This window comes from Lactuca saligna, chromosome 5 (genome assembly GCF_052625555.1).
Source record: "Lactuca saligna cultivar CGN05327 chromosome 5, ASM5262555v1, whole genome shotgun sequence".
Lineage (NCBI taxonomy): Eukaryota > Viridiplantae > Streptophyta > Magnoliopsida > Asterales > Asteraceae > Lactuca > Lactuca saligna.
Genome location: NC_136421.1, coordinates 313,227,693 through 313,251,518, shown reverse-complemented (window position 1 = coordinate 313,251,518; position 23,826 = coordinate 313,227,693). Strand labels below are relative to the sequence as shown.

At 33.9% G+C, this 23,826-nt stretch overlaps 1 protein-coding gene and 1 non-coding gene across 2 annotated transcripts; both read left to right on the top strand.

Annotated features, from left to right (window-relative positions):
- Window positions 1-2,737: 2,737 nt before the first annotated feature.
- On the top strand, window positions 2,738-2,840 carry LOC144999429 (U6 spliceosomal RNA). Its single transcript, XR_013660898.1, has one exon. It is a non-coding gene; the product is annotated as a U6 spliceosomal RNA (small nuclear RNA).
- Window positions 2,841-19,655: 16,815 nt separating this feature from the next.
- On the top strand, window positions 19,656-21,881 carry LOC145047069 (uncharacterized). The gene is made up of 5 exons (XM_078995315.1): window positions 19,656-20,100; window positions 20,202-20,266; window positions 20,345-20,748; window positions 20,822-21,277; window positions 21,449-21,881. Exons 1-5 carry the CDS (start codon window positions 19,656-19,658, stop codon window positions 21,879-21,881), a joined length of 1,803 nt encoding a protein of 600 aa, XP_078851441.1.
- The last annotated feature ends 1,945 nt before the right edge of the window (window positions 21,882-23,826 follow it).

The window sequence follows — 23,826 nt, the reverse complement described above, 5'->3', positions numbered from 1 at the left end:
TAATTACAGGCACACAAATATTTATTGTGTTAAATTACCGTAGTTGATCAATTCTCTCTAATATTTGAGTATCTCACCATCTTGATTATTTGTATGCTTTTTAAAAGTCTTTTAGTTTTCGAATAAATCACAACGCCTAGTTTAATTTTAGTTATTTGGTTTTATTTCACTTGTTCAATTGAATTACATTGGTAATTCAATTACAACTATTTCCCCGTGGATTCAATCCCCCTTTTTACTACTATATTACGTTTTATTTGCAAGTAAAATGGTGTAATTTGCGTGGTGTACATCAAAATTTAGGTATTATACATTTTATTATAAATATTTGTTTTGTATTTTTTTTATATAATTCAACCAACTTGGAAATTCTCCAATTAAACTGGGCGTGAGTTTTGGGTTTCACAATGGATCAACTTGGAAACTCTCGTGGATTCAATCCCTTTTGACTACTATATTATGTTTCATTTGCAAGCAAAATGGTGTAATTTGATTGGTGTACATCATATTTTAGGTATTATACATTTTATTATAAATATATGTTTTGTATATTTTTATATAATTCAACCAACTTGGAAATTTTCCGATCAAACTGGACGTGAGTTTCGGGTTTCACAACGGATCAACTTGGAAATTCTTCGGTCAAACCAGGCGCATCTGATATGAGGTTTTTTCCATCCATATATACAAGCTACTACTAATGCCAAAAAGATATCTTTTCTACTATAACAAATGAAGATCAATTTTGTCATATGTCAATCTCTTATAAGTTTTGACACTTATCATATTGTGATATTTTTAAAATAAAATAATATATACATGTCAATTAATAGATTTTTTTATTTTTTAAAATTAAAGTCATGTAATACTTATATTTATATATGTAAAGTATTAAATATAATAAATCATCTCCTAGTAAATGAAGGTTTTTTGATATTTAATCTTTTCTAATTAATCTGTATATTATACAAATTTTACACCTAATAATATAAAAAAGTATAAGAAAACATTAAATAAGTACCAACCTACCGGTTCCAATTTGATCCACATTGAAATATTACTTCTTTTGAGTAATTGTCGGTCGTAGTCCCAATGTCCCATCAATTTTATAATCAGTAGTAATAATATTTGAAAAATATTTACTTTACTAAATGATATGCTAAATGTAAACTTTGTATATCAATGAATATTTTAAATACGTTTGTTATAAATGATGGAATCTCTTTCTTGATTGTATAGGATTGTTTTGTTACACCGACAAGTTATGAATAATAATTTAAACATCTATTATATATATTATATATTAATTCGTGTGACTTATTTTATGAGATTGTAGTTCGTGCACATGTCTCCATCAAACAATTATACGAGTTATACCAATAAATTTCTTAAAATAATTTTGTGAGAAGTAAAATCAAATAAATATACATAAATGGTCGTTAAAGATTTCGACAATGAATGGATAGCGTTTTGGAGATTAAACAAAAAGTTAGCCATCAAAGAATTTCTAGTCTAACGGTATTCGGTGTGTCCAGTTGTGGATATAGGAACGGTAAATATAATTTACTCCTAAACACACCTTAAATCCACATATATCTATAATAGGACTTGAACCCTCAACTTCAAGGAGGGAGGGCAACACCAGATACCGTTGGGTTAGAAGTCCTTTGGTATTCTAGCCTAGATATAGGTGAAATTAGTTGTGAATTATAAACGAAAAAATATTTAGGATAGCCTTTATATGTTTGAATAAATATTCTAGCTTTGACTGTCCGACTACAATGACCGAAATAACCCTCATGCATAAGCATATTAGATTACCTAGTAGAAAAGATATCAAAATCATCACAAACCTCTCTTTTTCTTTTCTATCGCAATCTATGTATTATTATATGATAGATTTTGAAACTTTTCATATAGAAATAGAAAGAGTAGAGCAAAAAGAAAAGAAGCCCCCAAACAATTAGCTGGGATTTATACAAGACTCTTCTTAAAAAGGAACATGAACATTAAATAAGAGTCAAACGCATAAAAATTGCCATATGATTTCAGACCCATGAAAAAAAAAACATGCCAAGCATTTTGATGAGCCCGTATAATGTTTTATCTATTTTTATTTTTTTAATATACCCAGAATATAGATTATAAAAAAAATAGCAAAAAAAAAAATTAAATTCTTACATTTCCAAGGGATTTAACCCAGGTTGCAGAGCAAATGGAAAATTCACTTACAAAGCAAGTTCAGGTAAATTTTAATGGTTTTGTTGCACACAATGTTTTATAAACGTTGTTAATAACTTAATATATTTATGATACAAATAAAATAAAAAAAGTAAAATAGCAATAAGCAGTTGAACACAATGTTTTAGGGATAATGACTTAGGAGGGTAATAAGGTTTTCAGTTTGTCCGTATTAGATCACTAAGGTTTTTTTTGTGCGTATTAGACCAATATGGTTGTTATTACCGTTTAGAAATAGTCATTTTACCGGTTTTAACGGGTAAAGAGTACTATTTCTAAACGGTAATAACAATCATATTGGTCTAATACGCACAAAAAAACCTTAGTGACCTAATACGGACAAACTGGAAACCTTATTACCCTCCTAAGTCATTAACCCTAATTTTAAAGACATTAAGAATATATGACCATCAACAGTAAACTACTTTGTTTAGAACTCGCGTTGTCCCATATAACATGCTACTCCTCTATATGGCGAAGCTCTTCATCTATAGTCGTCCCTTTGGGGACATCTGATAAAATTGGAACGATACAGAGAAGATTAGCAAGGCCCCTGCGCAAGGATGACACACACAAATCGAGACAACATGTGGATTCTATGGTCAGATTGATCTTCTTGTTGATGTCTTCAACCATTTGTGGCAAGTAAGGGTGATCTTTCTTTTTATAAAGTCTCCTTTAAGTTTTTTACTTTGTTGTCATTAAGTTTCAGGCTTTATAAACTTCCGTTTATGTGTTGTATATAGTATGTATGTATTTGTTTATATGCTGATTTTTTTTATTCATTTTGCAACTTCAGAGTTTTAGTTCATGTTGTGGTTTTGCTTTTATAAAATAATTGATAATAGATATCTTATACAAGTCCCTGTTGGTTTTACATCCATACGTTATCAAAGGTAGACATTGATGGGAGGTATTAAAGTGAGATTTTGTTTTTGTACACATGGATGTATTCATGTAAACATTTAAATGACAAAAAAGAAGTTATTTATAAAATGTTTCATATTTATGTAATGAAGATCATCAATCATATGAGTTTTTGGACTTAAAAGTTCTGAAATGGTTGTAAGATAAATTTAAATGGAAGCAACTATTTTCAGTCAAACAAATCAGTCACATTGATTAGTAAGCATGTTTTCTAAATATTTAGGGTTAATGACTTAGGAGGGTAATAAGGTTTTCAGTTTGTACGTATTAGGTCACTAATGTTTTTTTGTACGTATTAGACCAATATGGTTGTTATTACCATTTAGAAAGTCATTTTTACCCGTTAAAACCGGTAAAATGACTAATTCTAAACAGTAATAACAACCATATTGGTCTAATACGCACAAAAAAAACCTTAGTAACCTAATACGGACAAGCTGGAAACCTTATTACCCTCCTAAGTCATTATCCCCAATGTTTTATAAATGTTGCTAATATATTTGTAATACAAATTAAAAAGTAAAACGACATGGTAAATATGAGAAGAAACATGGTAATCAATATTAATATGATTGAACGCTTGATGCTTACGAAATATGAAACAGCCTCTTACCAATTGAGTTGATGCCAATTTCTTTTTAAAAAACGGCAATTCATTTATAAATAATCAATAACAAGCTTAAAATTGAGCCAAAATACAAACATATTAATATTGATTACCACTTTGTTTGCAAACCTGTTATCGAAAGCTTTAACTGACAAACATATTTACCAAAAGTCTTATCAATTATGCACCCATTTTTGAACAGTTGCCGTTTCATTGCCTCTTCGCTTGAGGGATGGGAGGTATACATATAAGATTTGTAAATCATGTAAATTTTTGATAGGTTTTTAAATTATATATCTTCCTACTTCTATATCCCTTGTATTATAAAAATGCATCAATACAATCAATCACATTAAGGTTATTTTTATAACCACTAATTGGATTTATATGTAAGAACAGATAATTTTATATCAGTTGAAAATCTATATGTAAATCAAATGAAAATTTAATTCGGTAGACCAACAGAATACGCAAAGGCCATGGATTTTGATTTGAAGGGCTCACCTACATCACGTAGATAGTGACCATGGTGGAGGAGCACTTGATAATGATAATTTATAAAATAAAATAAAAAATGCTTCGAATTTAAAATGCATAAGAGGGGTTGATTATTCTAAGTATCTAACCATTTAATAATTCTAGGATTTTAGGTGAGATAGGGATTTTTCTTTCTTTCTTAAATAAAAATATATTTTTTATTCGTTTTAAAGCAAATACAAAATTTTAATAAGAAATTATTAGATTATTAAAGAAATAAAGACGACTGTGCTGTGGGGGTATGCAAACAAAAAAGAAAACAGGATCGATTTGATTTGCTTTTGTTTATTGATAATGATAACTATTATAAAATGTTCGGTATGTAAATTTTTATTGAATACGTTAAGAATAGATTCTATACTACTTATTTAGTCATTTTTCCGTTTAGACAATCTATTTGTCAAAAACCAATAATTTATAATTGACGTTGAATCATGTTTGTGTTTAAATATATTGAATATGTTTAAATTCCTGTGATAGTTAATCTATGAGACATGGTTACCTACAATAATAATTTATAATTGTCGTTGAATCATGTTTGTGTTATATCAACACAAGTAGGGGTGTTATATTAACACAAGTAGGAGTGTAAACAAGCCGAACCGAATCCGAGCATAGATAAGTTCGGATCGGGCTCGTTTAAGTTATGTAGCTCGAGCTCGATCTCGGCTTGATCTCACAAAGATTTAAAAAGATTCGGTCCGGGCTTGAGTTTGATTCGTTTTTTTATCTGATGAGCCTAAATAAGTTAAAGTTCGGTTCAAGCTCGTTAAGAAGTTTGTTTTCTAATACCTTAAATCCATAATTTCTCAAATATATTTTTATTCTAATATATAAAATAATAATAAATGTATAATATATACAAGCTCGTTTAAGCTTGCAGGCTCATTGATTGAAACTCGGCTCAAACTCGTTTAACAAACGAGCCTTATATTTAGGCTCAAGCTCGACTCAAGTTCATTTAATTTGATCTTAAGTCGAGCTTTTAACGAGTCAATCCCGATTAGCTAGACTCACTTACACCCCTAAACACAAGTTGTGTAATTCAAGGAGCATGGTATGAGACGTTTGGCCGAAAAACACTGTTGTCGATAGTCTCATAGTTCATCGAGTAAGCGGGTTCCAAAAGATGAGGTTGGACTCGTTCATCAAATGTTAAATGTCTGAAACCATTGCTTAACAACTAGAATTAAAAAAATGGTTGTCTTTTCCATATATATATATATATATATATATATATATATATATATATATATATATATATATATATATATATATATATATAACACGAAAAATCACATAAATTATCTTTTTTCATTTTAACTTCATTCAATATCTATCTCACTCTATCAAAATTTAATGGATTTTAGCCATCAACTAAATAAATAAATACGTGTTACTCCATGAAGAAACCGTGGAATCGAACCGAAACCTAAATGCCAATGTCAATTCCCGAAACCAAAATGCAAAATTATACTCAGCATTAATTTCAATCCCTACAATTTCAAAACCAACAAACCTATAACCAATTTCCAGCTTACCAAGTAGATTCAAATTTAGTTTATAATCCTAACACTTCTTATTTTCGTGAGCCTGTAAACGAATAATCTAGCAATGAAATCCAACCTCCATCCGAAAACCGAAACGATGAGTCATGCGAAGAAACTTTACCCAACAGAACGCAAGCCTCGTAACAACAAAATACAACCCAACCAACAAGAAAATTTACCCAACAGTTGAAACAACGCATATGGATTGAAACATAAGAACTAGTGTTAGATAAAACGTTTATCAATACTTCGATAGACCATGAAAAGGAAAGCTCATTAACAATCAGATGCATTTTAGGACACAGTGGTGAAGGACTTCAAGAGGTGATGTGTGGTAGCGATCATAATATGCACCAATTGAACTCCAAAATGGAAGGATTTGCAAGCAAAATTTAACAAGCTCAATTGCATCAACAACAACAAATGCAACATGCCACCAAGCGAGAGATCATGCACCAGTTTGTTAAAGACGACTATGGATATCAATAGGATCAAATGTTGGCGGAAATAGCCTCCCCTGCTCTCCCCAAAATTCATATGCTTCCCCTGACCCTGATCACTATTACGAATTCCCTCATTTTCCCGTCCCCAAATTACAATACAACCCCTGATCTCTCCCTCATTTTCCTATTTCCCCCGAATCCCTTCTTAACACCATTTTGCCCAAAATCCCCTATTTAATCTTATTTAACTTATTTTTTTTACTCATTTATTTCGTACAGTCTTACATATAAAGTAATTATTCAAATACAAAGTATATATTATACAACGACTACTCTAAGTTTAATATTTATTATTATAAGAAATTAAGTTAAATATAGGGTAATTATTTCGAGGGGGCGACAGGATATTCAGGGCAAAACTCCTCGCCCCCAAACCCAAAAACATTATACAATCCCCCTGTATAGAAACAGGGTCATGTAGGGTTGGGGTTCTACTAGGGTTTTTGACATCCCTAAATGTGACACATATATTTTCCACATGACATGATATGGAATGTTTTGAAATACAATGCTAAATGTCTTACTATTGTTTATATCAGTGACCCCCCCCCCCCTAACGCCTGTGTTTCTGGGCTTCCCTTTTTTAGCAATGTAATAGTCTAGGTTAACCTTTGTAACCCATTTTGAAATAATAGAAGTGTATTATTTGAGTATTATGTGTTTTGTGCTTAATTGCTTAATTATGTGGTTTGATTAATTAAGAATAAAAATAAGCATCAAAATTTAAGTGTAAAATAAACTCGATATCTTTAGATAATGTTGTAGTAGTTGAAACAAGGTTTCCGAAGATATAAAGAATGCCGAAATCCGAGTTATAACGAGGAAGCTATGACCTGTCGAAGTTTCGCGACAGAACCGACAACGTTGAATGACGTAAAAATTAAAATTTACGTTAGAGCGATATTTAGCCTTAGTAATCTAAACGATAATCGAAGATCTCGTTGTTAGTATCAAAGCGATAAAAAGTTAGGCGAGAACGGACGTCAAACGAAGAAGTTATGAATTTATAATGAAATTTTCTGTCCCGGCCTATTAAAAATAAATAATAAAAATAAAGTCAAAATTAGCCGACGGAGTCTAAATGAAAGTCTTATAGCGTAGTCTCACCTTCACGTGGATATAAAGAACGTCGAAAACGGAGTTCGTATGAAGAAGATATGAATTTCCAAAGTTTATTAAATAATTTATATATTGTTTTAATTGGAAAATCCGGCCTTATCCGAAGGCGAGTCACCGGACTCATCCAGAGTACGCCCCGCGTACAGTGAAGATGTCGAAACTCGCACTCTAGGACTTTGGATGACGCATGCAGTGACGATTTCGGACCAGTACGCCCCGCGTACTCCGAGGCATCAGCCTCCTATAAATAGGATGCGAGGATGCCGAGTTTCTTTGCTATTTTTCTCCATTCTCTCTCCCGTTTTGCCTCGATTTGCGTGCCAGAAATATCCCGAAGCCCCGATAATATTCCCGAGTCCCGAATCAAGTCCCGAGATCCCAAAGATCCCGAGAAGTGCGGTTTCCGAGTCGAAGCTCTGCCCGCGAGAAGTTCGGTTTTTGTAGAGATCTTCCAGATCTGCTGAGGATTACTACTTCTACGAGCCGTAGTGCTGTCCGATCATCTTCTGATCAAGTGAGTGTATACTACCTTTCATAAACGCAATAATAATACAAGTATGGTTTGAGTGTATTAAGTATATTGTTGTTTATACGTGTGAGTGCGTTGTTACTTTCTCCTAACGTATAATTATGAAGTATTTTATACGAGATACGTGTTATGTGTATATTTTGTTGTTATGTGTGTGAATGTATATTCACTTTCTTCTATCTTACAGATCTAATTATTTCTATATGAAATACGTGTTATGTGTATGTGCCTCATTTGTTATATGGAAAATGTATTGATCAAGCATGTTATACAGGTTTGAAAATATGTATAAAAATGTATGTTTTTATCTACTAATATGTTGGGTAGAACATGGGTAGATAGTTGGTGTGTAATAAACAGATGAGAGGCCTCGTTGTTGTTTTGATCCAGTCATCTAGCGGAATTTAGATGACGACCACGGACTTTTCTAGACAGTCTAGTGGAACGCTAGCAGACTCATAACATGTAGGTGTTAATGAACTTGGGTGTTCATTCGCTGTATTCCATCCCCCTCATGGTTGCCTTATTTGACTTGTATAGCTGAGGAACCCCCGCAACATGTGTTGTCACCCCGATGAAAATATTCTTAGATTAGATCCCTTGTGTTAGTTATTTTAGGGACATAAAGTGAGAATAACGGGAATGGGTAACTGGGTTATTGTTGGTTGATAATAATTAATTTAATTATTTATTGTGGGTTGAAAACCCTATATGCTCACCAGGCTCCCAAGCCTGACCCACTCAGTTTTATTTGTATTATAGGAAGTGGCGCAAGGGCGTAATATGGATGAACCATCAAGTTGTTTTGTTTACAAGTCTGTATATGTATATATTTGTTGAATGACTTGTAATGTTATCGTTTATGCTTAGTGGTCTGTATCAGAACATGACACCTCGAGTTTTGATTATATAATGAAAAATACATTTCTTTTATGAAATGCTTTGGTAAACATTCTTTTATCATGTTTTATTTTTGGGAACATATTCCGCAATTCTTTCAAATCAAATGGATTTACTCTGAAATTATTTTAAAAGCATAAATGAAAATCGGTCTTTTCTGACCGAGATTTTGGGGATGTCACACCCCCCCCCCCCCCCCCCCCAAAAAAAAAAAGTTCATCAAAAAGGACAAAACATCTAATCCAAAAAAAAATAACAAGAAAACACATCCTAGACCTAAATAATATTAGAACCCTTGTGGATGAAGTCAGTCGGCTCACTGAATGTTGTAACATCCCAAAATATGACCCAAATTTTTTTTTGTTTAAATAATAATAAAAATCATATATTGATTGTCATATCATAAAAACCATACGTCAAATATCTTAACTCATAATAAAATGTCGTGAAACAACTGTATCAAATCAAATTACAAATCAAAACAAACTCCCAGGATAAAGACTGAAGTTGTGGTGTGTGTGATACCATCATCCTGAGCTCTTCCCCTTACTTGCGGAAGTACCTGAAACCAAAATTGAAATTGTAAACACGAAGCTTAGTGAGCTCCCCAAACTACCACATACCATACAATAACATATAAACACGTACTGGGCCTTGCCCACTGCATCGGACTGAAGCCCGGAAACTGCATCGGACCGTAGTTCGGAACTGACTGGGACCTTGTCCCCTGCATCGGACCAATGTCCGGAACTAACTGCATCGGACCGAAGTCCGGAACTGGCTGCATCAGACCGAAGTTCGGAACTAACTGATCATAGCATAGCATAAACACGTATTAACTAGCATAACGTACATCATCATAAACTAATATATTGCATACTACGTCAGGCCGTAGCCCAGAACACATAACACATAAATCTTGTCTGAGCCACGAAGGCATCAAACACACTAACAACCGCATCGGACCGGAGTTCGGAAACTACTACTAACTAAACGGGCCGGCATTTTGGCCTTAGACCCGTTCCTACCTGAAGGAAACTCACCTCGTAGCCTAACTGCTGAAAGGACTGCTCCGGAATCTATATGTTGCGTCTTCGGTTTCACCCCGACTACAATATCCTGAGCACCATCAATCAAATACTGATAATAATAATAATATTGAGGGTAAAATGACTCTCCTACCCCTGGTCCAAGTCAACCTAACTATCAAAGTCAACATTCAGTTGACCTGACTCGTCGAGTTGGGTCGCCAACTCGTCGAGTCCTTACTCTTACTTTCTTGATTTTACTCGCTACTACTCGTCGAAGTTTGGTGCAAACTCGGCGAGTTCCTCTTCGCTACTAACACTCCGACTATCTGCATCCAACTCACCGAGTTGTATGAACAACTCGTCGAGTTCTCCTTCATCAGATGATCATTCTAGGTGTGACTCGTCGAGTTGTATGAACAACTCGTCGAGTCTGTTCTTGAAGTATGAAGATGGCCTTGAACTCGCCGAGTCAGGGCATTGACTCGTCGAGTTCTTCCAAAAATGAGTCTAACCTCCTAGCTCACCGAGTCCACCTCTCACTCACTGGTTCCACTCGGCATAACTCGAAAAAGGAAACACAGGGGACTCGCAACTCGACTCGCCGAGTCAGAAGAACGACTCGCCGAGTCGCATGCATGCAAACATTATATACTCGATTCTGCTTAAAACCATTCCATACCATTAATAGATCTGGGTTCCTGGGACTTGATTTACACATAAAGTTTCCAACTTTACGTGTAAATAACATCAAATGAAGGTTTTAAGGTTCAAAGCACACTATAATAGTAGATCTAAAGCTTTCATGCAAAATGAATCCATAAAGGTGTTAGATCTAAGCTTATGGAGTTTAAATCTAGCTAGATCCGAAGGCTAATCAACTCCATGAGTCCTCTATGCTACTATTAAGCTAAGAAATGGTTCAAGAATGGCTTTAATGGCTTCAAAAAGGAGATTTAAGCATAGAAACAGAAAAGGGCCAAGATATACCTTGCTTGCTTCTGAAATTCCTCAAGGATCTAGGATCTCCTTCTTCTCTTCTTGATCTACCTTCCTTTATCTCTGAAAATCTTCAAATAACACACCAAAATCACACAAAATGCAAAGAGGGCTCTAGGGGTTCGAGAATGATGCTCTGAGGGGTGATGGGGGCTGACTTGAGGCCCCAAAAGTTGTTTAAATAGGGTGCAAACCCTTGAAATTAGGGTTTCATCCAGACTGGCGGACTCGCCGAGTCCAGAATATGGACTCGTCGAGTCGCCAACTTAAACGTGCTCGAAATCGCGACCCTACTCGACGAGTCCAGCTACCGACTCGCTGAGTCCCCCCTTAAAACTTGAAGAAAAATAATAATAAATAGAATATAAATATCATACCAGAATTGGGGTGTTACAAATGTAATATTAGAACCCTTGTGGATGAAGTCGGTCGGCTCACCAGTTGTAACGTCCACAACTTCGGGCTAGTCAATTTAGAGACGATAAGCATCAAAAATGACTTTTTAATAGAAGATTATTTAGAATAAATATTCTTAAGCAAGTTGTAGTATATGTTACAAGGGTTCCGTACATATAAAGAACGCCGAAATCCGAGTTATCACGAAGAAGTTATGGCCCGTTGAAGTGTTACGGCAAAACCGGTACGGCACGGGGCGACGTAAATAGTGAATTTACGATAAATGAAATTTTAGCCTTAGTAATCTAAACGAAAGTCGTAGAATATGTTAAACCAAGGGTGTCCATAAAAAGAACACCCAAATCTGACTTCGTATGAGGAAGTTATAAAGTTTCTATGATTTGGCTTAGCAGTGCACAACCCGAAACTGGAATTTTACATCGAGCGGTTTTTAGCCTACGTGAGCTAAATGAGAATTGAAGATCTCATTAATAGGAACTCAATGGTAAAAAGACAGATGAAAACAGAGTCCGTATGTAGAAGTTATGAATTTTACGCGAATATTTAACAGTATAATCTCCTCGTACTGTTAAATTTAAGATCAGTAGAGAATTAACCGACATAGTCAAAATAAAATTTGTAGATCTTATTTTTACCTACATGTGGATATAAATAACGTGAAAACGGAGCTTTTATGAGAAAGTTATGAATTTTTGAAAATCGGTTGATTTCCACCCCGTGTGCGATACCACGTGTCAGCACCTGGCTCAGACTTGGAGCCCAAGCTCACTCACGACGTGAACATCAAGAAATTCACGACGTGAATCTTCCTCCTGCCCCCTATAAATAAGAGGTGAAGCCTCCATTTTTCCTCACACCTCCCATCGCTTCCCTCTTTCTATAGAACCTCTCTCTAGCCTTAAAACCCCCTGAAAAGCCTAGGGAACCTCCCTAGCACGAGGTGGAAGCTCCAGAGCACCCGAAGGCTCCGAGAAGAAGATATTTTCGGTTCATAAACGATGCTCCAGCAAAGCCCAGTTTTTAATAAAAAAAAAACCGTTGTAAGTGAGATACACCTACCATACTTTAAATATAATATCGTTATAGAGGAGATTTATCAGTGATTCAAACTCATTATATTGATTGATCTACTTACAGGAATGATGTCTAGGTTGTGATTTAGTGAGGTGTTTAAAGTGGGATTTCCAAACAGTATACTTCGTATACCAAACGGACGCTACCTCCGATATGATTTTACCCGGTTGTTCCTTACTTGATAGATCATGAAGTAGACTCTGAATTAATGACGAATCTAGACTAATAATTAGTCGCAATAAATATTAGACTAAAATCTAGTGGTAATAATACTAGGTTTCGTCGAAGGAAATCATATTGTTAAGAAACGAAGCGTTGCTCGAATTTTGAGTCGTCACTTTAACAAGTGAGTGCATAGTTACTTTCATCTTACACATAAATATGAAGTATTTTATATAAATTACGTGATATGTGTATATACTGTCTGAATACTTGCTGTCTATGCTGGATGAAACGTTTTATACATGTTTTAAATGATCCAAATTGTATATGTATTTTATATCTACAAAATGTGTTGGGTAAAACATGGGTAGATTAGAGGTGAGATAAATGATGAGCGATGAAAGATGAGATAAATGATGAGCGATGAAAGAAGAGATGAATGATGAGCAATGATATATGAGTGATAAAATATGGTGTGAAGCGATGACCTAAGCGATGAGCCAAAACGATGAGCCAAAACGATGAGCCAATACGATGAGCCAAACGATGACCCAAGCGATGGCCCAGTCATCTAACAGAGTATGTATGACAACCACAGACTATTCTTGATAGTCCAGTAGAACACTATCAGGCTCGCAACCTGCAGTTGTGAACGAGATATTCATTCGGTGTACTCTAAAAACCCATTGACATTTATTGAGAGTGGATTCTCGAAAACGATACTGTCAATAAATGAGATAAAACCCCATTGATATGTATTGTGAGTGGATTCTCGGAAACGATAGTGTCGATAAATGATATTACCCTGACAACTATGGATTTAGTGCCTGATGAGCAAACCTTGAAAACTATGGATTTAGTGTCTGTTGAGCAAACCCTGGCAACTATGGATTTAGTGCCTGTTGAGTAAACCCTGGAAATGATGAATTTCATGCCTATTCCTTATGATGATCCTTATGAATGAATGAACAAGAAATAATTGATTCTTAAGGTAGATCCTTAAGAGTAAATAAGATAATGGGGATGTGTAATTGGGTTAATTGTTTGATAATTAAACATAATAATTATATTATTGTGGGTTGAAAACTCTATGTACTCACCAGGTTTCCCAACCTGATCCACACAGTTTATTTATATCACATGTGTCGATATAAAGCTACATTACACCGAGAGATTAAGGAGATGTAGATCACTAGTGTAAATGAATGTAAGGTTTGTTTATGCTTATGTTTCTGTATTGACGATGACATCCCAAAGTTTTAAAATGAATAAAATACATTTCTTAGGAAATTTTTTGATAACATATTTATCAAGTTTTTTTCGGGAACAAATTCCGCAACATTCCCCGATCTTTGGGTTGGTGGCCTTCTCTCAGGAGTTGGGCGCGAAAATGGAAATATCACACCAATTTATCGCATCTGCCGAAAAATGAATATTGCAAAGTTTAAGTAAAGCATGTGATGCTCCCTTATTGGACGCGACATTCCCCGATCTTTGGGTTGGTGGCCTTATCTCGGGAGTTGGGCCTGTTTAAGCGACACAAAACCCTAGTTTCTTCATTCTCAGCCCCCCAGCCTCTAGAATACCCTCGAGAGAAACCCTAGCCCCCTTTGAGTGTTGTGAGCTCATTCTTTCTCCTTGAATCATTTTTTGTGCCAGTTTTTAGAGTTTTGGTGAAGGAATCAAGAAGGATGTTGTTTGGAAGTTTGAAACTTGAAGACTCTTGCTTTCTCCATACTTCTGGGGTTTTATACTTGGGTCTAAGAGATAATGGTATTTTGGTTCATGTTTTGGTATTTTGGTCCCCTTTGTTGGTTTTTTCTTTGGAGTTTGGACAACTTCATGGCATTTGAGATATATTCTAGTTCAGATCTGATGGTTTGATGGAGTAGAGAGTGCATGCAAGAGCTTTCTTTACTTTATTCATGAAGAAAAATGGAATCTTGGACATTTTAGAGATTAGGGTTTTAGATCTAGTTTGTTTAAGACGACTTAATGGATAAATTTGATAACTTATCCATTCAGATATCAATATGTTCCATATCTGAAAATTATAGGCTTGGACTTAATGGTTTAAGTCGAAAGTGATGGGTTGGTAAGGGTTGGATGTGGGGGGCCTGTTGTGGGTACGACATTCTTTTTGAAGATTTCATGACGCATCTGATTTTCAGGTTAGGACCCAATTGTTTTGTCTTGTAGTGAGCACGAGGCACCTTTTTGTCTAAGTATTAAAATTTTGACTTTTGGTTGGGTTTGACCCTGGGTCAAACTTTAGGGTTTTGGGTCATAGGCTGAGGTTTGACCTTTTATTTAATGTTTAGGTGATTTGAGAGATCAGTCTTTACATTTTCTAGCGAGTTGTGGTGATTATGCATTTATCGACAATATGCATCTTCTCACCATACTATTTAGGACACTAGGTGTCATAGTATGCTTTTTGTCTTTGTGACAATTTCATGGTTGTTTGTATGTATGTTGGGTGAGGTATGTTTAGATGTTTATTGGGTGAAACTTGTAGGCGAGGCTTGTCATATGTTTATTGGGTGAGACATGTGGACGAGGCACGTTTATAAGTTTATTAGGCGAGACTCGTTTATATGTTTATTGGGTGAGGTCCGTTATGGTATATGGTATCTTGGGAAACCCACTAAGCTTTGTGATTACGTTTTTAAGTTTAGATGTTGTAGGTTGTCTTGGTTACAAAAGGGGAAGGCACGAAGTGTACATGACATCTTTGGATATATTTCGAAAGTTCCACACTTTTATGATGAGTTTTAGGCATAACAAAACAAACTTAAAACTCTTAAGTGTGCATGCAACCTAAAACAAGATCTATGTTTTCTCTATTGAATATATAACTAAGAACATCAAAATAAAAACCCTAGAAACCTTAGGTAATTTTGAAATTACTAAAGAGAAAGGTTTAGGGTTACATACCTTTTAGTTGTTACAATAAACAACCGGAATTCTCCTGTGTTGATCTCTTGGAAGCAAGCACCACAAATGTCGTGCCCCTAGTGGAATCACACCCAAGCTAACAAGATGAAGATAATGGAGAGAGGAGAAAGGTTGGCAAAATTTTGGCTATCTCTCTATGAGTATGAGTGGCCGAAATATGAAGGGCTAGAGTCCTTTATATATTGGTACAAGGAAGCCCTAGATAACCCTAATCTGAATATAAAAATAATATTTCAAAATGGTAATTATCCATCTCCATATTTATCCACATTGGATAATCTAGAAACCCAAGATTATCCCCTTGAAACCATCCACCGTCCTGGTGGAAGGTTCTAGAGTCTTTTGTTCAACTATTCAACAATTACATTTTAGACCCTACACTTTCAATTAATACCATTAATCCCAAAATTAATTTCAATTAATTTATGATTAATTATTAATTATAATTATGATTTCTAATTAATAAATTATTCTCATAATATATAATAAATTATTATTTTAATTTATTAATCAAATAATAAATCAACCTCTCTCTCTAAAAATCATTTTGTCCAATTGCTAGGTTTGACGGCATCCCAAAAGGACTGCGCTACTATCAATTCAAGTTTATACCAATTATAGTTATGAGATTAGATATTGAAACGTCCCAAAATTTAAGACTAAAAATTTCGATTTTTAGATTAATAAAACCATTATCCAAAATAACATCATCAAAACCATAGTGAATCAAAATGTATCAATAACATCCAAATAGATCAGAGTAATATAAAGTACAGAGCGATGTAGTGTGTGCACTGCAATCATCCTGGACTCTTCCCCTTCAAACCAAAAGTACCTGAAACTTAAACTGAAAACCGTAAGCACAAAGCTTAATGAGTTCCTCAAAATACCACATACCATACATATCAAACATATAATTGGCCCCGCCTGGCATCGAGCTCCGCTCAGAACAGATTTGTCAATCATCAATCCCCAACTGGCATCGGGCCTTACCCGGTATACATACAAACATACATAAAAATCACAAAGATAAATAGCATACAATGTAATCATCAGGCATTGTCCGGTAAACATATAAACACATAACACATGCAAGAGTCACGCAGACAACTAGCATCCTACACATAATAAACCATGGCCCGACATTGGTGCCTTCGACCCGCTAAACATAGTGAGGAAACTCATATGAATCAAAGAACTCTGAACACTATGATATAACCCCTTTTCAGCACTGCTTTCTCCCTCAAATCAAATAACACCGTAACCAGATAGAATCTTAATCAATAGCCCAAAATTCTCAAGTTTGACCCAAAGACAAACTTTGTCAAAAAGTCAATGGTCAACTGAAGTCAGTGGTCAGCAGACCCTCACAACGTGACCATCTATGGCTCACATCATGAGCCATTACTGTAACGTCCCAAAAATATGATCCAAAACTTTCATGTTTAATTTGAGTAAAACAATATTCCAAAAACATTATCCATACAACTCAAATAAAAATAAGTATCTCAACATCATAACAATCAGAGTGATATCTCAAAAGCAGAATCTATGTGGCGTGTGCAATGCAGTCAGCCTGAGCTCTTCCCATTGGAACCAGAAATACCTGAAACATAAATTGAAAACCGTAGGCACAAAGCTTAGTGAGTTCCCCAAAATACCACATATCATACATAACAACACACAATGGGCCCCGCCCTGTGTGACACCGTAAATTTTCAAACAAAATTTTTAGTTTAAAATCACATAAATCTCATCAAAACTATTCACAAAATACCCAAAATATCAAATTATCAAAAACCCATGTTCATAATTGTTTGAATAAAATCCAGGATCCTCAAAACATAACTCGATCTCGTGTGTACAATCAAGCTAACGCCTTCCCGTGATCCTGAGAAGTACATGAAACACATAACACATAACACGGTAAGCACGAAGCTTAGTGAGTTCCCCAAAATACCACACACATCTCATTAGCCTCTCATGGCTATACTCGAATAAGACCCTCCGGTCAATGTGTCTTAGTGGAACCTTCCGGTCCTACAACTCAGGTGGACCCTCCGGTCCTACCTCAGTAAGCTCAGAATAATACACAACATAAATCACAACGACATAATGCAGGATATCACAATACTCAATAAAGCCTATAAGACCCTACGATCATAAAAAAATTACCATTCTAGGTAAGTATAATGAGAAGACTCACCTCGTACACGAATCACCGATCTAGCCTCTGCCCAACACATATGATAATTATCTCTAATTAACACTTCAATCACAACTCTAAATAAACCAAGCTATTTTCTATCTCTAACTCATGGGATGGGTAAAAGACCATTTTACTCCTCCATGGACCATTTTACTCCTCCATGGTCCACATAATCCCTAGCTAACTCGTCGAGTCAGCTCACCGACTCGGCGAGTCCCTTCATTCTATATTCTCATTCAGACTTTTTAAGGCAGAGTTACAACCCCAAACTCTAGATCTATCCTCCCAAGGCTGAGATCCCACGTAAAGCTGCAAGCTTTACGTCCATGCATGGCACTTATGGCTTGAAATGCCAAAACAAACTCCATTTAGGGTCCTAAGCAATAAAACTCTCCTTCAGACTAGGACCGTAAATGTCCTGGTGTTTACGGCTGTTTGGGTGTTAACGGTTGTAAGGTATTCACGGCCATGACCCATTTATGGTCACTATATATAGTTGTAAGGGTGAGGAGTGTACACGGCCAGGGCTAGAAAGGAGCTTAAGTGTGTGTAATTCAAGTTGTGATAGAGAGAGAAAGTAGAGAGAAGAAAAGAGTGTGTGTGTGAATCTTGTAAGGAACTTCATTCGAATCTTCAAATCATTCAATATTTATATTATTTTTCTTCTCCTTCTTCTTATTTTGATCTGGCAACATCCGATTGATTTGGATCCCGCACCATCAATTGGATTGGATTGATACGTCAAACGAATTTGGGACTTATAATTGGAATTTTAATTTCGGAAATCAGCGTCAAACATAAAGCGAATAGCAGTGATCGATCGATACGTCTTGCTCGTTTTCCTTAAAATAAAAAAGTTGATTGCAGCAATCGACAATCTTGGAATCGGGGCAGGGAAGTGATCAAACGTAGGGCAATGCATCAGCCAACCATCAAGTCAGCGACATCGACAATAATCAACAATTATCATTCATCATCCTCCATCAGTCCATTGAATATCGATACATGCATACAACAGTTTTTAACTTTCTACTTTCTAGGTGAGGGTATTAGAGTCTTAGACAATTAGAATATTAGAATTTATCCATTCATGATTTATCATGTATTCCTATTCCTGTTATCAATTTATCAATGACAATTATCCATTCATGATTTATCCTGTATTCCTATTCCTGCTAATGTAATATATTATGAGAAATTAAGGAATTAGGAATAGGGAATTAAGGATTATAAGTTTGTAAATTATAATTCTCAATTCAATTGCATACTTGAATTGGTTGAATGTATTATCAATTTTTTAGATTCTTGTGTAATTGTTTATATAAATAACTGTTTAATTTTCAGATTCTTGAATGTGATTCATGAATTTTTATATGTTTATCACTATGTTGTATTATCATTATGTCATATTATCATATTGAAATCTGATTGAATGATTCACAATGTTGAATGAAATCGATAAATGATTTTGAAATAGACAATTAGAAACATAAATTAAATTATGAGATTCTGTATATTGTCTAATTGTTTATCAGAAATTTGGAATTCAGAAACCATAGTGTTTAAAGAATCAAATTATGTTTATTGTTTGTAAAATTGTAGAGATGAAATCTAAACAATCATCCGATAGTCAAAAACGTAAAAAAAGAAAACTAGATGAAGAAAAGACAAAGGCTGATGTCAGTGCTCTAGATAAGTTTATCCATAGACAACCTATTAAAGAGCATGTTGAAGAGCACATTGAAGAGCAATAGCACATATAAGTAGAAGAGGTAGAAGAGCAAGATCCCGTTAAAGAGCTTGTTGATATATATGATCCAAGAAGGTGGGAAAAACTTAATTCTGAGGAGATTAAACTTTTGGTCCAGAGAGGCCCTACAAGAGATAATAGTATTATGTATGGTCCCTACGATAAATTTCGTAGATGGTTTTCTGCAGCTTTATATACAAGAACTTTACCAAATTTGGAAAAGTATGATAGAGAATGGCTAGTATATTCAAAAGAGATAGACAAAGTATTTTGTTTCTTTTGTAAAGTGTTTAGAAAAGGGATTTTAAATGGTAAATTGGATGGTGAAGGTTATGCATATTGGCACCATGTTACCACTAGGGTTAAAGAACACGAAATTTCATTGGATCATCTTACAAATAGGAATAAGTGGTTTGATATGCGTAAAAGATTGAACTTGAATGGAATAATTGATAAAGTTCAATACAAGCAATTCAAGAAAGAAAGAGATTACTGGAAACAAGTCCTTTTGAGAATCATTGCTGTAGTGAAGTTTCTTACTAAACATAATTTAGCATTTCGTGGATTCAATGAAAAGTTGTATCAAAAAGGTAACTATAAATAGAAATTTTTTTGTTGTAATTCCACCAAATACCTTTTTGTTAATTATTATGACTGATTTCACTTCTTATTTTTTAATTGTATTTAATAGGTAACAGAATTTTTTTGGGTGTCATTGAAATGTTTAAAGAGTTTGACCTGGTTATCAAAGAGCATGTGTGCGGATTACAAGTGATGGGCTTTATGTGCATTATTTTGGCCACTTAATCCAAAACGAACTAATATCTTTGCTAGCTCAAGAAATTAATAAAAGAACTTATCAAGAAGAAAAAGGAAGCAAAGTACTACTCAATCATACTTGATTGTACTCCCGATTCAAGTCACCAAGAACAAATGACAATAATAGTGAGGTATTTAACGTTATCATATAATTCTGTTACTGTCGAGGAGTCCTTTTTAGGTTTTTTGAATGTTGATGATACCTTTGGAAAAGGACTATTTGATATTATACTTGAGGAGTTAAAGTCTCTTGGTCTTGAAATTGATGATATGCGTGATCAAGGCTATGATAATGGAGCAACCATGAAAGGAAAACACCAAGGAATGCAAAAGAGATTTTTAGATATAAATCCTAGAGCATTTTACACTCCTTGTGGTTGCCATTCTCTTAATCTAACATTATGTGATATGGCTAACAAGTGTGTTAAAGGAAAGAAAATTTTTTGGATTCATTCAACACATTTATACTATCTTTGCAAATTCTACTAAGAGGTGGGAAATTTTGAAAGATATTGTTAAAGCTTGGAGTCTTAAGTCATTGTGTCAAACTCGTTGGGATAGCCGGGTTGAGAGTGTAAAGGCCATTAAACTTCAACTTGTGGATGTACGGGAAACTTTACTTCAAGTTGGAGAAAATGATAATGATGTTGCAATTGCAAGTGAAGCAACTTCACTAGCAGAAAAAGAACTTGGCGACTTTGAATTTTTTGTATCAACTGTTATTTGGTATGGAGTACTAAATCATGTGAATATTGTGAGTAAGAAGTTACAATCAAATGATATGCATCTTGATAATGCTATTACAGAAATAAACAAATTGATTTGGTACTTCAAGAAATATAGAGAAACTGTTTTTTCAAAAGCGATTGTTGAAGCTAAAGAGATTGCTATTGAAATGGGTATTGATCCAATATTTCCACAAAAGTGTTTGATTGAAAGGGAAAGAAGGTTTAATGAGAGTTCAACTAGCGAAGAAGTTTCATTTACACCTTAAGAGAATTTTAGAGTCAATTATTTATTTTCATTGTTGATCAAACTATTTCTTCTCTTGAGACAAGATTTAAACAATTCAAAGAGTATGAAAAAGTATTTGGTTTTTTTATTTCCACATAATTTAAGGGGAATTGAAGATAAAGATCTTAAGTCGTATTGTCATCGTATTGAAAAAACACTCAAGTTTGAAGAAAGATCGGATATTGATGTTGAGGAACTTTATACGAATTTGAAATTATTTGAGACATTGAAAACCAATGAATTTAGTAACCCTATAGATGTTTTGAAGTTTTTGAAAGAACTTGATTATTTCCCCAATGCAAGCATTGTATATAGAATATTGTTGAGTATTCCAGTAACGGTTGCGTCTGCAGAAAGAAGTTTTTCTAAATTAAAGTTTGTGAAATCTTACTTGCGTTCCACAATGGCACAAGAAAGACTTAGCGGTTTAGCAATGATATCTATCGAGAATGAAATTTTAGAGAGTATAGACTATGAAGAGTTGATCAACCAATTTGCAATCAAGAATGCTAGGAGAGTTTCACGGATCGTCGGTTAGTTGTTAGGATATGTAATTACTCATTACAATACTATGATTTTGCTTTGTTTATTGCTATAAAGTTTAACGTTATTTTAATAAAAATATTAGTTTATGTAAGTTAATTTGTTACACGTAAAGGCCTTTTTTATCCATCTCATCCTGAACATTTGAATCCTCAGAATGCACGAAGCTACTTGCATGCAACAAATTGCACAAATTTATGGCCATTTAATTTGATGGCAATTGAATACCATGCTCGCTCGCATGCAGCAAATAGCGCAAATTTATGGATGGGAGGTTAAGAAATCTTTCTAGTGTTCAATTATCGCTTTATTATTTTATTTATCGTTTTAATTTTCGTTAGTATTTTTATTTCCCGTATTTAGGATTTTAATTATCATTTATAGTTTTATATTTTAAATGATTTTTTTAATTTTAGCCTTATTTATTTAATTTGTGATTTATTAAATGTTTTAATTTTTTTAATCAAAATTAGGAGAGTTTTATAAAGATAGGTTACATATGTAGTGGATCGGTAAAGATGAAATTGAGAGGGCGAAAGACATATCTTCTACAACGATTTTTTAAAGGCTTTTGGAGCTTGACTTTTAGCTTTCATAAAAATTTGCTCGAATTAAATTTAAAAAAAAAAAAATACAATTTTAAAACTTTTATCTAAAAAGATATAATAAAAAATTTATCAGATGTATTTTCTTCTTGAATTATTCATTAGTAGATTCATAATTAGTTTAAGAGTAGATTAGATTTGTTAATCTAAAAAAATAAATATATACGTACATTATTTTATTTTATTTTATATATTTTAAAACGTTACACTTAAGATACTTATATACAAATAAAAAAGGCTACAATTTCTAAATCCAAATAAAAACTGTAATATCCAACTATCTATACAGGATAAAGGATGAAAGCATTAAGGATTCGGGATATGGTTGTTGGTCCAATCTACCTTTATTTTGGTTATTCTATTACATTAGTCTTATGTCATTAGGTGAAATAAATAGGACAGAACAGCCCAATGCCACAAACATTTTATATGATAAAACTAAAAGAAAAAGCCGAGAAATTATTTCTTATTATAAGGTTATGACTTATGACTTATGAGTCGGACAAAATTATAGAGCCCACCACAATCCACGCAAAGATCGTATTGCCACGCGCTCTAAAGCATCGCGTTCCATCATTTGGGCGAAACTCGTTTATTTTGGATTTCAATTTCAAGATGATATTATTTAATTTTATTTAGACCGGAGGGAGATTTGTTGGAAGGATCATAAAAAATAAGTACTAAATGTATATATAAAATGAGAAATATATTACCTTATTAAGTTATTTTCCTCATTAATTTGAAATAACCGATCATAAGGATTGAATGTGTACAATTTAACAAGTTGAAAGGATAGATATGGACGAAAACAAATCAGTTATTAAATATGTACGAATCAAAAAATATATTACTATTTTAGATAATTATCCCTAAAAAATAACGTATATGTGGTAATTTAGTGAACAGCTCATTTATAAAACAGTATTTGAAATTATTTTCTACTAAATTCCAAATACGTACGATGATAAGATCAATGTGGACTCGTGTTGTGATTTGGATTTTAAAGGCCATACAGTAGATGCCCTACAATTGATTCTCTATAATAATTAAACAAACAACAATATACTCTCTTTAATTATAGACTAGGCTTTTCCGTACCAAATTATAGTTTCAAATTTTATCGCTTAAAAAGACATCGATGAAGGTGCCATATTTTTCTATAAAAGAAATTTAATAATTAATTTTTGAACAACGAAATTTTCCATTAATTGAAAATAAAAGATAAATAACAAGTTAAATCAAGATTGGTCTTCTAAATTATCTACTACAAGTTAAATGAAATATTCGTCGGTAAATTGGTCTTCCAGATCATCTATGGTCCAAATCATCTATAGG

Coding starts and splice junctions, on each gene's coding strand:
- LOC145047069 (XM_078995315.1), top strand. CDS start 19,656: ATGTATGGTCCCTACGATAAATTTCGTAGATGGTTTTCTGCAGCTTTA. Junction 20,749..20,821: donor TTATGTGATATGGCTAACAA/GTGTGTTAAAGG, acceptor TTCTACTAAGAG/GTGGGAAATTTTGAAAGATA. Junction 21,278..21,448: donor TTGATTGAAAGGGAAAGAAG/GTTTAATGAGAG, acceptor ACATAATTTAAG/GGGAATTGAAGATAAAGATC.